Source organism: Pistacia vera, unplaced genomic scaffold, assembly GCF_008641045.1.
Source record: "Pistacia vera cultivar Batoury unplaced genomic scaffold, PisVer_v2 Contig526, whole genome shotgun sequence".
Lineage (NCBI taxonomy): Eukaryota > Viridiplantae > Streptophyta > Magnoliopsida > Sapindales > Anacardiaceae > Pistacia > Pistacia vera.
In genome coordinates, this window is record NW_022196364.1 from 1220607 (window position 1) to 1234865 (window position 14259).

Sequence of the window (14259 nt, forward strand, 5' to 3'; positions counted from 1 at the left end):
AGATGCAAAATGACATCGCAACTTTTATTCAAATGGAGCTAGAATCATTGTACGAAGCTTGGGAGAGGTACAAGGATTTATTACGAAAGTGTCCTCATCATGGCCTACCCCTGGGCTTGTGGTGCAAACTTTTCATAACGGTTTGGTACCAACGATTTGATCAATGATAGACGTTGCAAAAGGAGGAACTTTAATGGGAAAAAGTCTTTAAGATGCCTACAGATTACTTGAAGAGATGGCTACGAATAATTACCAATAGTCATTAGAAAGGATATGACATCAGTTGTTGTAACCAAATATAGTAAATATTCTTTTCTTAATTAGTTAACATATAGTACGTGCCAAATAGTAATGTTCTTTGTTTAATTAGTTAACATATAGTACTTTGAGATAGTATTTAGAATCATATAAATGTTCTCATATTTAAGTGAAAATTGCATATAGGTAAAGTTATTTGTACAAACTCTTACATAAAGAGAGTTTATACAAATTGACGTAACATATTATGTAGTGCCACGTGACATGATGAGTCAAATGATATTGATGTGACATTAAATTATGCAGTTTTTAATGTCACGTGACATACTATGTAACGTCCCACATAAGTTTGTACAAACTCTCTTTGTATGGGAGTCTCTACAAATAGCTTTATTCATTGCATATATATATTGCAAAGAAAAGCCAAATAGTACATAAATGTCCTTTATAGTACATAAATGTTCTTTGCTTAATTAGTTAGCATATAGTATGTTGAGATAGTATTTAGAATAACATAAAAGTTCTCACTCATAAGTGAAAATTGCATATATATATTTCAAAGAAAAGCCAAATAGTAAATGTTGGTTACTTAATTAGTTAATATATAGTATGTTTAAATAGTATATTTGGAATCACATAAAGGTTTTCCTAGTTAAGTGTAAATTACATATCATGATAATTCACATGAATTTATTTATTATTTATCATACAATTTATACAATACAACTAATCAAGGATTGGAGATTTAAATTGTGGATTATTGGTTAATTTGATTATAAATTTCATGAGTGAGTAATATAAATAATTGTGGAACAAGCTGTCAGGATTGGTTTCGTAGAATTCCTTGAAGCCTTCCCAGTCCTTCAGTGAGGCTCTTTGAGGCTGTTTCATTCTTGCAATGGATTCCCGAGCTGGAACTAGTTCATCGCCCTTGATCTCTAAATCTTTTCCCATATCTCTCTATGTCGCTTGTTTAAATTCCACGGATTTAGGAAGATAACAATTGTTGTGTTATCTGATATTTCATAAGCTTTTAGAAGGGCTAGTTTTATCCTTGTAAATGAAGAAGTATCGCTACTTTACTTGAATAAATGATAAAGCTCATTGCTACTGAGAATATAATAAAAGATAAAGCTCACTATGATAAAAAGTATAATAAAGATAAAGATCATTAGTAATTAATTTACATTGACAAGAATATATTAAAGATGAGCTAAACTGTCACATTTTATGTGGAAATTAAAGGCATTATAATTTGTTCTCCATGTCTGTGGGACAGTGAACACAAACCCATGAGTAAAGCAAAGGTGTTGATCAAGCTTCTCTTTTGGACTCTTAAGATCTATTTAGAAGAACTAGAATTGTGTATATCTTGCTTAATTAATTCTTTGCAGGCCTTCCCAGCTGTTTTCTAGGGTGAATAAAAGAGGCAGCTTTATTTTTTTATTTACTATGTCAAGCCAATTCGCTCTTGAATTCATCTTAAAAAACATAGGAAAAAAATGAATAAAGAAAACCAACAAACAAAAATGAATTGGTCATAGCCAATGTTTTTAAATCCGACCCTGGCCTTGACCTAGTCAAGGGGCCAATTCTCGGGGTGGGTGGTCCAAAAAGCCAAAGAGTAGATGTTCTTTGCTTAATTAATATACAGTACGTTGAAATAGTATTTGGAATTACGTAAAGATTAAGTTATATATATGTATATATATAAGGCCAAATAATAAATGTTCTTCACTTAATTAGTTAACATATAGCACGTTGATATAGTACTTAGAATCACATAAAAATTTTCCTAGTTAAGTTAAAATTGCATACCATTTCAATTCACATGAATTTATTTATTATTTAATTATCATACAATCTATACAATATAACTATTCAAGGATTGGAGATTTAGATTGAGTGGATTATTGGTTACCTTGATTATAAATTTTATACATGGGTAATATAAATTATTTCTGCCTAGTTACGCAGAGTGCTCTAAAATTTATTAGAAATAAAAAAAGCTAAACATAAAGTGGTTTATGTTCTTTGCTTGATTCATTGATAAAGAAATAGTAGAGTGAATGACAATTTCCCAACTAAGTTTGATTATAAATATTTTCAAACTGCCAAAGATATCTCCAAAATCAATCCATTAAGATAATTTCCTTTGTGTAGTTGAGGTTTTTCTCCTCAAACAACTATCTTTCAATAGGCTATAGCCATTTGCTTAACTAGTTGACATATAGTACGTTGAGATAGTATTTAGAATCACATAAAGGTTCTCCTAGTTAAGTGAAAATTGCATATCATTTCAATTCACATGAATTAATTTATTATTTATCATACAATTTATACAATATAACTATTCAAGGATTGAAGATTTAAATTGAGTGGATTATTGGTTAATTTGATTATAAGTTTCATGCATGGGTAATATAAGTTATTTCTGCCTGGTTATGTAGAGTGCTCTAAAATTTATTAGAAATAAAGAAGTTAAACATAAAGTTAAAGTGGTTTATGTTCTTTGCTTGATTCATTGATAAAGAAATAGTAGAGTGAATGACAATTTCCCACCCAAGGTTTGATTATAAATAGTTTCAAACTGCCAAAAATATCTCCAAAATCAATGCATTAAGATAATTTCCCTTGTGTGGTTGAAGTTTTTCTCCTCAAACATCTATCTCCCAACAGGCTATAGCTATTTGTGGTATGTCTCTTGATCTACTCTCTCCTCACTCTCTAAGGTGTGAAGAACTTCAGCCATAGCTGGAGTCAAGTGAGATCGGAAAACTCTCACACTTCCAGGTATATGTATTTAAAAATATTGTTAAAAGATTACTAATTCTTGATGATATATGTAATATTTTCTGTGTTTATATAAACTTTGAATTAAGAAGAGTTTCCCATTGCGTTACTTTTCAAGATTTTGTTTACAATGGTTGGATATTGACATGCTTGGTTTTTTTGAAACTAGAGATTTCAAGTCAAAATCGAATTAAAAATGTTTAAAATGCTTTTTTGAAATTTTAATTTATAAAAGTTGTTATGTAGTTTTTAGGGGGTTAAAGGCTTAAAACTAGTAAATTTCAAAACTTTATATAATAGATCTGAGCCTAGGCCAGGCTTATCAAAGCTAGGCCCGGTTCTGGCCCTTCCGGGTATAACATATGCCTGAGCTCAGCGTAGGTCGGGCTTATTTTACATCTCTAATGTTAATTTTTTATTTATATATATATAATCAAATATTTTTTGTTATATTGATCTTTCAGTAGGTGGACCCAATAAATAATAGCACCCTATATATGTGTAGCCAGCTGGATCACTCCCCACCTGAAACATTACGAGATACAATACAATCGATACAATGATTATGTAAAATTACTAAGAGAAAAATTTTGCAAATTTTTTGTTGGATGATTTCCATTAATTCTTTTCTTGCCTCCATAGGGAAATTATTGAATTGGAGAAATGGCGACGGCTTATCAGTTAGCCTTGGACAAGAAGTGGGATGAACTGGAGAATATCTGCAAGCGACAATCGGGTTTTGATTTGATATTTCCTCAAACACCCGACGGGGACACTTTATTTCGCTTGGCAGCGTTCAGCAAAAGTAAAAAACCGCTTGAAAGTCTCCTTAAAATTGCTGAAGTGGATTCTATCACAAAGTCTGCATATTCGGCAACGAATATCCACGGAAACACAGCTCTTCATGAGGCTGCCGCCGATGGTAACATTGAGGCGATAAATCTCTTGGTGGCACACGATAAGAAGATTCTTCAGGTTACAAATAGCGAAGGCGAAACCCCGCCGCTCCTTGAGGTTACAAATGTCGAAGGCGAAACCCCACTGTTCAAAGCTGCTGCATATGGGAAAGAAGAGGTGGTCAGACATTTAGCTCCAAAAAGTTGTACAAATGGAGAGCTGAAAAAGGTTCACCGCAATAAAAAAAGGCCTGAGACCTCCATTCTGCATGCTGCCATCCAAGGAGAGAACTTTGGTCTCTCTCTGATCTCTCCCAATGCCATTTAGCTAGTTTATTTTTGCTTTAAATTGAAGTATTCAACTGGTGTCTGATGTGCTATTTTCTATTCTAATTTCGCTGCAGAAACGGCTTTAATGTTACTGAAACTGGATAAGTCGTTAGGAACATTAGAGGACGGAGATGGCATAACCAGTCTTGAACTGCTCGCTACTATGCCCTCTGCTTTCAGAAGTGGCTACCGAATGAGCATGTGGAAAAGACTCCTCTACTTTTGTACGTACTGTACGATTTCCACTTCTACACTAAAATATATAATAACTGTTTGCATTTAATATATCCTCTTTATAGTTTTCATCTTAATTTGTTAATAAAGAAATATGCGAATAAAATGATACCTTTCTATCCAGAGCTTTATAAGAGTGATTAATAGAGCAATAGTTCTAACTTTAGGGTATCTCGTTGACTAATGATCTGTATACTTTATTTTCTAAAATTCACAGGTCCTCTGATTGATGCAAAACGAAGAATAGGGTTGCCAATACTGAGAAGAATCTTGAAAGATAAGAGAAAGCATAATCTTGCTTTTAAACTCACCCTGAAGCTGATAAAAAAAGATACTACGTGGGTGCAGATTGCTCAAAAAATACTCTTTGGTTTGTTGCCAACACCAGGAAATAGTGAAGTTTCAAAACTGGCTACTGAAAGAGGAATACTAGAGATTGTCAAGGAGATACTTAAACAAACGCCCCAGTTGGCTGAGTATATCGATGATAGGAAGCGGAATATGTTACATATCGCTATCATGCACCGTCAAAAGGAAATCTTCGATCTTGTGAAAGAGAAGAATATACCAATGAAAAAGTTAGTCCGAGGGATCGACATATGTGGCTGTACCATTTTACACTATGCTGGAGACATGACCAATGATAATGCAGATATTGACCGTGGTCCTGCATACCATCTACAAGAAGAGTTAAAGTGGTACAAAGTAAGCGTTCTACAAATCTTTACTACTACTACTTATTTTTTATTTTTTTATTGAATAATGTGATTGTTTATAGGCTTATAACAAAAATCCCCCTAGGTATGATCAAATAACTAAAATTCTTCTGTGGTTATAATAATACCAAAAATCATTCTGCCGTTAAGTTATTGGTATAAAAATAAACAATAGAAAAGTAATTTGTAAATATTTATTAACTCATGTTAAAAATTCTAACAATACTCTTACAGTTTACTAACGGTATGAGAACTTCTGGTTTTTCTGAAATCTCAGGGGAATATTATTTGATTAAACCCCAAAGATTGAGAAAAACCCGTTGTTCATATTCAAAATTCTTATTCTAATAAATCTATTAAATGATCTTTATAGTTTTTTATCATAGGAAATGTTCATGTGTTTTGTAAGAGCGTATGATAAACTAGACGAAGGTAAAAATTTGATTATTTAACGCATGAAAAGACTTATTTATTTATTTCATTTTTAATACTAAACTGCATTGATATAAAAAAGTATTTGCCCCTTCAAGTATCCCTTTGTTTAGCAATTTTTTTTTGGGTTTATATCTAGAAAAATATAGAGGATGATGCCTTCTTTTTATTGAATCTTATTTTCCGGTCTCTTTTATAAGTATCTTAAGGACAAAAATAACTATTTAAACATAAATTAAATAAAGTAAAACTTAGAGATAAAGTGCATGTGTTGCAAAAATCAGAGACAATGAAGATGAAAAATCTATTGGATGTTTAGGAGACCAACACAAGGATTGGTAGTCTTCTATACATAAAAATTNTAGAAAAATATAGAACATGATACCTTCTTTTTATTGAATCGTATTTTCCGGTCTCTTTTAGAAGTATCTTAAGGACAAAAATAACTATTTAAACATAAATTAAATAAAGTAAAACTTAGAGATAAAGTGCATGTGTTGCAAAAATCAGAGACAATGAAGATGAAAAATCTATTGGATGTTTAGGAGACCAACACAAGGATTGGTAGTCTTCTATACATAAAAATTTAATGATGAGTTAATTAATTAAGTCTTCCATGGAATGTACTCTATCTTATCTTATATTTGTGCATCTATGCAGCAGGTGGAGAAGTTAGTGCCCACCCATTTTGCCATGCTCCGTGTGACTCTAAAAGATGACAATAAGGAAGAGAAGAAAGATGATAATAAAGACAGTAAGGAAGAGAAGAAAGATGATAATAAAGACAGTAAGGAAGAGAAGAAAAAAGATAATAAAGAAAAGAAGAATAATTACAATTGCAAAGAACTGTTCAAGCTGAAGCACGATGAACTACTCAAAGAAGCACAGGAATGGGTAAAAGGAACTTCTCAGTCTTGCTCTGCAGTGGCTGTTCTCGTCGCCACCGTGGTGTTTGCAGCTGCCTACACCGTACCTGGAGGTTCCAATGAGAAGGGTTATCCAATTTTCCTTAACAACAATTTCTTCTTGGTTTTCACAGTCATGGATGTTGTTGCTTTAGCCTGCTCCTTGACCTCGGTGGTAATGTTCTTATCCGTCCTCACTTCACCTTTTAGTTATGAAGAATTCCATCACAGACTCCCTCGAAAACTGACAATAGGCTTCTCCTTACTCTTCGTTGCGTTGACTACAACAATGCTTGCATTCGCGGCAACATTATTGCTCATTGTTCGTTATCAAAAACCACATTGGACCACCACTCTCATTTATACTGCTGCATTTTTTCCGGTGAGCATATTTGCACTCACGCAGTTCCCTATGTACGTTGCATTTAAGGATACTTTCCTCAAGCTTTTCAAGTGGATTAAGAAGGTTCAGAATAAGAAGGTTCCGAAGTGGAATAAGAAGGTTAAAAAGTGGATTTCTATGGCTGATTTTCGTAAACGGTTTAAGAAGCTTCCAAAGAATGATGAGTTGTCCAAGAAGATTGATGAGTTGTCCAAAAAGATTGATGATCATGGGGCTTGATCCCCAGTATGAGGGATTTATATAAGTTGCTCGAAATGGTAAAGGAGGCTGATATGTCATCAGTGCAAGAGAGTTGTATTAGAATATAATAAAAGGGTTGTATATTTATTAATTTCTGACTAAATATTTATTAAGGGTGTGTCTTGTTGATTGTAGAGCGTGGTAGCATGCTCGACGTTGCTGAGTAACTTGGGAGAATAAGTTGTGTGTTTCCAGTTTTCAAGGTAGTTTGCCAATTCAACTTACTTTTTAGTCTACTCTTAATTAAGTTAGCATTTGACAGGTCAGCGAGCTGATTGTTGAATCTTCAGATTCAACTGAAGCTTCTAAGCCGCCAAGGCTAGTCTAATTGGGATTGTCAGTGATTTACTTTTAAGTGAGGATATATAACACATGTCAAAAGACTAAAATAATTATTAAATTTTATTATTAAAATTAGTTTTTGTAAACTTTTATTTTTGTTGATCAAATTCAAAGCGTTGATTGACAACTTCCTACCATTTTAATATTTTTAAATTGGCCTTTGAAGAAGTTTGTTCCACTCGTCCAATCCTGAAATTAAAAAAAAGGATTAGAAGGGAATAGAGATGAGTCAGCAGAAACACTTGTAGCACAAAGGGTGGAGTCAGAGTCGTAAGAATGAGAAGAGGAAGATCTCGTCGAAGGGAAAACTCAATAGGGATCAATGTGCCTTTTGTCGTGAGAATGGGCATCGGAAGAAATATTGTCCGAAGTTGAAAAAGAAAGAGGGCAAAGCTGCTTCCGATGCATGCGTGTGTTGAGCGTGAAGAGGATGAGTCAAATTTATGTTAGTTAGCCTACCATCCACCTCTGGATCAAATGAGTGGATTATGGTTCAAATAGTACCTATCATATGTGTCCTCACCAGGATGGTTCTTTAATTTTGAAGAACGTGATGAAGTTGTTTATATGGGCAATGAGATGCTTGTAAAACAATTGGGATAGGTTCAATTCGGTTGAAGAACCACGATGGCTCAACTAGAACGTTGACAGATATTCGGTATGTACCAAAGTTGAAAAAGCATTATCTCTTTGGGAGCCTTGGAATCTAAAAGCTTCATGGTGAATATGCGAGAGGAATTCTAAAAGTTTTTTCAGACGCTCTTGTGGTAATGAAAGGCACAAGGAGAAAACAACTTGTATTACTATAATGGTAGTACAATTATTGGAACGGGGCTGCAGTCGACAAGAGATGCAGATTGAAATGCTCAGTTGTGGCATATGTGTGTGGAGCATACTCGACAATAGGGGAGTTTGAAACAATAGTTGAACCAGATAGTGTGTCCACGAGACAGAAGTGATTCAAGGTGACTAATATTGATACTCTTGATGAAAAGGAGATTTTACCCCAAGAATCTCCTCAGTAACAGGAATCGATTGCATACAATAGGTTAAGACGAAAATCGCAAGCCTGCTCATTTCGCTAATATGGTGGTTATGCACTTGCAATCGTAAGTGTGATATTCCTATTACTTATAAAGAAGTAGTTAGGAGTTTAAATTGTGAATCATGGAACCGGCCATGAATGATGAAATGCGATCCTTACATAAGAAGGCGATTGGGTACAAATGGGTGTATGCAAAGAAGAAGGGATTTCCTAAAGAGAAGATGTTCGGCACAAGGTTAGGTTGGTAGTCAAGGGATATGCTCAAATGGAAGGATTTGATTACAGTGAAGTGTTTTCTCCTGTGGTAAAGACATTCTAATTTGCTAACCTTAGTGTCATGTTTGATTTTGAACTAGTTCACTTGGATGTGAAAATCGCATTTTCAATGGTAGTTTGGAAGAGGAAATCTACAAGACCAGCCAGATGATTATAGGGTTGTTGGAAAGAAAAATTTGGTTTGCAGTTGAAGAAATCGTATATAATTTGAAGTGTCACCAAGCAATAGTACAAGTGATTTGATCAATGTATGATGGGCCATGGGTACACAAGGCTGTATTTCACAAGCGATAGTATGGTGAGCAGGCATATGCATGATCCTGGCAAAGGACATTTGCAAGTTGTGAAATGATTTCTACAGTATATTATGTACTATAGTATTGGTTTAGTTTTTGTGTGGGATTATATTGAAAATGGGAAAATGATTCTCTAGAACATTGGCACAGAAGATAATCTCCAGACATGTTGACTTCAATAGTGGACAAGGGTCAAGTTCATTTATTGTTTGAACTTGATCAACATCCTGCAAGCTTGACTATGCCATTTGGCGCATTTGAAGGTGTTGAAAATTTGACAGAAGAAAATAAAACTTTGAAGGTTTGCTAATTCACCAAAGTGGAGATTTGTTGGAAAAATGGCTTATTTAGCAAATCACATAGGGTGGAAGTGAAATGGAGAAAGTTTAGAGACTTATATGAATAGGCCAAAAAGTTAGTTTGTCCACTGAAAAGGAATGAAAAGTGGAAAATTTTGGGGCCTATATAGAAGGACTAAATAATTTGTATGTATCCCAAGTTGTAATTCCATTATACTTCTTTTATTTAGGGTTCTTTCTTTAAGGACCCTTTAGTTTGCAAGTTTATTGATCTTCTCATTTGTTGTGGTATTTGTTGTATTGTCCAAAAGTTTGTAATATTGTTTGGAGATAGTGGAGTTTTCTTTTGCAGCGCCCAAAGACGTATGTTTCAATACCAAATCTCGTTAATTCCTGGTTCTTTATTTTTCATTTAATTTAGCTATTTATTTATATTTATTACTTATTATTATTATATTCAATAGCTAGCGTGGAGTGTATGTTTCCGTTGCATAACAGATGACGTAGGGTTGCTTACGGGTGATGGTAAATAAATTGTCGACTACAACGAGCAACGAAAACCGAAGGTTAACAGAGTAGGTAATTCATCTCATTGACTTTGATTCAATTAATCCTCTGTTGCCTCTGTTCAACCTAGAACGACTGGCTGTTTGTTCTCTCTCTCTTGTGGGGGTGGGAGGTTGGAGGTGGTTTCAATTTTTCTTGTTCTGGAACCACTGGTCTGTTCGCTTCCTCTGTGGGTTGGGGGTTGGCGATGGTTCCTTTTTGGCTTGTGGGAAGAGGAGGTATGGTTTGGGGGTAATGGTGCTGGATTCGTTGAAGTGGAGATGTGGGGTGCTTTGTTAGGTGGACTATTGTTTGCGTGGTGTTTGGGGGTGTTGTCCACGTTTTTGTTTCGTTTTTCCTTTGTTTATGGATGACTGATCTATGTTTTGCTTTCTGGTTGTTGAGATTGTGGGCTGGCTGGGGCAGTTTTTTTGTTCTCTGGACTGCCTAGTTTTGTTTTGCTATGTTTCTGTGTGGGGAGTGATGGTTGTTCATAGTTTGGCCGTGGTTGGGGCATATAGAGAATTTTGGTTTTTGGTTTTTTTCTTTGCAGGCCTTGAAGGAGGTAGTCATGTTGATTATTCTCCTTGGTTGGGCTGGTTTTCTACACGAGGATGTTGTGCTGGTTTTAGTGTGTGCGAAGTGTAATCTTTGTTTTTTTGGCTGGTTTGGGGGTGGTGGTGTAAGTCTGCATGTTTGGTGAAGTTGCTGCTCCAGTGTGGTTGTTCCCTTCTGCTGGCTTTTTGTGTGTGTTGTCCTTTTTGAGGCGGTCTGTTATGGTGGTGTGTTGATCCTGCTGGTGTGGCTTTGCTGCTGCTGTGAATCTCCAGGTGCAGGTTTTTGATGGAGCGTGATTGCTCTTTTTTTTTTGTTGGCGTTTTGTGCTTTAGTTTGTGGTCCTGCGCGAAGACTTTGTATTTTTTTCAGTTGTTTTTTTCTTCTTTGGTTTTGCTGCGTTGGAGCCTTGTGCCTTTGTAAAGGTTTTTCTCCTCCTTAGTGCTTTCATTTTTAAATTATTGATTTAGTTGTTGAAGTCTTTAGATTGATTGATCTTTAATTGGCTTAATCTGATATATTGTACTCATGATGCAGAGGGCGTGTAAGTTTATGGGCTGCCCCCACCCCCCACCCCCGCTAACAACGCCATGTACCGATCTCATTATATATTGTTTGCTGTAGTATTAAAAGAATACAAGGTCTGGTGCTAAATTTTGATGTTAAAATTATACTATATATGTAGAGAATAGGTGTATAGTGTAAAAAGTTTCACCACACGATGCTTACTATCTCAAAACATTCTTCTGAAAGCCCCAAAAATGTAAAGAAAAAATTCTTACATTAAATGAGATAAACAAAATACATCAGAGATGAAGAACACAATGAGTTGTTATGTTTTCTTAGACGTATGAACTTCCGTCTTGAGGATGATTGATAGCACGCTTAAACTTGAGCACCAAGCCAAGAGCAGTGTGTGATAACGGCAGTGAATGTTGGACTGACAAATTGAATAGGACTGGAAACAGAATCCATGAAACGCGTTAGGTTTTGTATGAATGATAGCTAAAAGAGAGTCGTATAATCTTAATACTGCAGGTCCAGATTCTAACTGGCCAACAAAGCCATAAAATGAGGTAAAATTATTGAAAGAAATATTAAAGTCAGGACCAACCAGGACTAATGTATCGATTTTGGGGCCCATTCCTCCCGCAAGGATGCAAATTTTAAATGGAGCACCTGAAAAATCATTTACGAATAAACGTCACTTAGCTGTTCGAGATGAAGTAGTTCATGCAGAGTGCAAGAACTAATTTAGAGCTCATACGCTAAAAAAGATAAAGTGCGCATTAATGATTCTTACCATCAAGTTCCACCATGGCCTTCTTGATCACAGGGTGAATTACCTGCAAAAAACAGAAACACCCTTAATATCTCCTCGAAACAATTTTAATCAAGAAAATTTTTTTGATGACGAACAGTGCAGTAAATACCATTAACAGTAAGAAGTAATATTTCCAGAGAGTTTATAGGTACAGCGAATTCTTTACAGTATTGCTTCTTGATGATAGGTGACAAAGAGGTGTTGAGGGAAAGTTTCACATACCATGTCTCCTCCCACATCCATTAATGCGGTCAGAGCAGTTCCACCTACAGTCCATTGATACACTGGGCACTCAAATTTCCAAACTGGATATATCACCAGAATTACAAACAAAACAGTTAACTAAGTTATTAATCGTCAAGTAGCACAGTAATTAAACGAGGAGGTTAAAAGTACTAACCGATGATATCAAGCCGGTTTTTCCGCTATGAAGGAGAGCTCCAGCACCATAACCCAATGCATAACAGTAGGAAGATCAAAGTTGTTGGCAACACATCTTCCTTCATACGCATATATGAAATACACAGAAGTTTACAACTAATGCAAGGAATCCAAAATTAAACAAAGTTTCTTATGCGTAAACATTGTCAAATATGTAGACACTGAAACTCACATGAAAATAAGCACTCTCCATTGGCTCAGTTCATCTACCATAACACTTAAGCTCCAGTATAACACTACTAATTATTAGAACTTGTGACTCAAAAGGATTTATAGGTTAAGAATATTAAATACCCGAAAAGTGGGACTGCCCTTAAATTGGCCTTTATATGCACCTTCCTGTACCTCTTCTCCAACTCAGTCTCAACCATTTGAATCAACATTTTTTCTGTTTCATCTTGGCAACCTACAAGAGGAAAGAGATACAAGATAAAACAAAACAGGAAAATCATTAGCGCAAGTCAAACACAAGAACAGCAATATAAAGTACACACCTGGACATTTCCATGGGGATCTCTTTCAAGCATCATTGTTCTTGATAGCTTGAGGTAAACTCAAAAAGCTGTGAGATGATAGTGAGTTTCTTTTCCATAGCCATTTCATCAACAACATCATGGGCAAGAATCATTCGTTCTGCAATAAGCTGCTGCACCTGCATGTCAGTATCATTGAAAACAGTCAAAAGACAATACAGGAATTAGGAGTGCATAATTTGACTTTTAGAATCACAACTGTAAAGGAAAAAGGAGTAAAAAAAAAAAAAAGATATAAATACAATTAAGAAAAGTACCTCAGGTAAAAATCAATTAAACCTTCTGGAATGAGTATGACCCATAGTTGTAACCAAGTCCAAAACGTTACAGATATGTTTACAATGTAGTCTGTGAACATTTTTCAGTGTTTGCTTCTTGCAGCAACCTGCAGAAAGAGATATCCCAGTCAAAGGAAGATTTGTTAAAAAAGCTTAGTTCCAAGTCATCGAATACAGAGAACAAATAGGTGCTTAAAACCATAGATCTTTCTCGTATTTGCTAACTCATTTAGCAATGTCGGGTGCTTAGATCTATCAAGTCTCTCTATAATATTTGACACCGTTTACATTTTCAATCAATAGAAAACATATTGGAATACCATGGAAGTGATACCAATGTGTATGCATTCTTTTGGTTCAAACAGTAGCCAAGAAACAAGCTTTTCACTCGATTTTCTCAGTGACTTGGGATAAGGGAGATAAGTCCATAGAACTTATCATGATTGTGCCAAAGATACATAATTCCACTAATTGTTCATAAAGATACAAAAATGTCTTAATGCTAGACCAGCAACGTTTATTAAGAACATGAGAATCTTAACCAAGCAAGTCATTTGAAAGTTGAGCAATAACATAATGAGTAACCCTTCTCCAATAATGGGATGTTCGGGTGAGTTTGCAATGCACACTCAAGAGTAATATGGAGCAGCACGTCCCATAAGCCTACAACGCAGAGACATGTAAATATACTCATAACTTTTCTCAAAAAATCAAAATGAGGGAGAATGATCATTTTATACTCAAACAAAAGTATAATATATATCAGAATCAAGTCACAAATGCTTACAATGATAATATTTTCCAGTTGACCGTGCATCTATCATCACATTTCCATATTTCAGCAATTATCTGTAATACAAGGACATGTTACAGTTGTTTGAAACTGTGTTATTCCGACAACTTATACACTAAAAAAGAGATTAAATTGCAGTCATCTCCACACCAAACAAAGAAGTTTGCCATGTTCACTGCGATCCAGTTGCCTTATTTGAACAGCAAACATAAAAGAATGCATGATAGCAACTTTCATACCAGATAATCAGTTGTAGATTTTTAGAAAAGCATAGAAACATGAAAAGAAGGATAGAGTTCCAGTAGTAATAGCGGAGAGAATAGC

At 35.0% G+C, this 14259-nt stretch overlaps 1 protein-coding gene, 1 non-coding gene and 1 pseudogene across 2 annotated transcripts; 1 reads left to right on the forward strand and 2 right to left on the reverse strand.

Annotated features, from left to right (window-relative positions):
* On the reverse strand, nt 1-106 carry LOC116107087. The gene has a single exon (XR_004124400.1). It is a non-coding gene; the product is annotated as a small nucleolar RNA R71 (small nucleolar RNA).
* A 3608-nt stretch (nt 107-3714) lies between these two features.
* LOC116107059 (ankyrin repeat-containing protein ITN1-like) lies at nt 3715-7186 on the forward strand. The gene is made up of 4 exons (XM_031393353.1): nt 3715-4243; nt 4352-4501; nt 4729-5216; nt 6323-7186. The coding sequence occupies exons 1-4, from the start codon at nt 3715-3717 to the stop codon at nt 7184-7186; spliced, it is 2031 nt and encodes a 676-aa protein (XP_031249213.1).
* A 4669-nt stretch (nt 7187-11855) lies between these two features.
* Nucleotides 11856-13966, reverse strand: LOC116107060 (annotated as a pseudogene).
* Nucleotides 13967-14259: the final 293 nt, after the last annotated feature.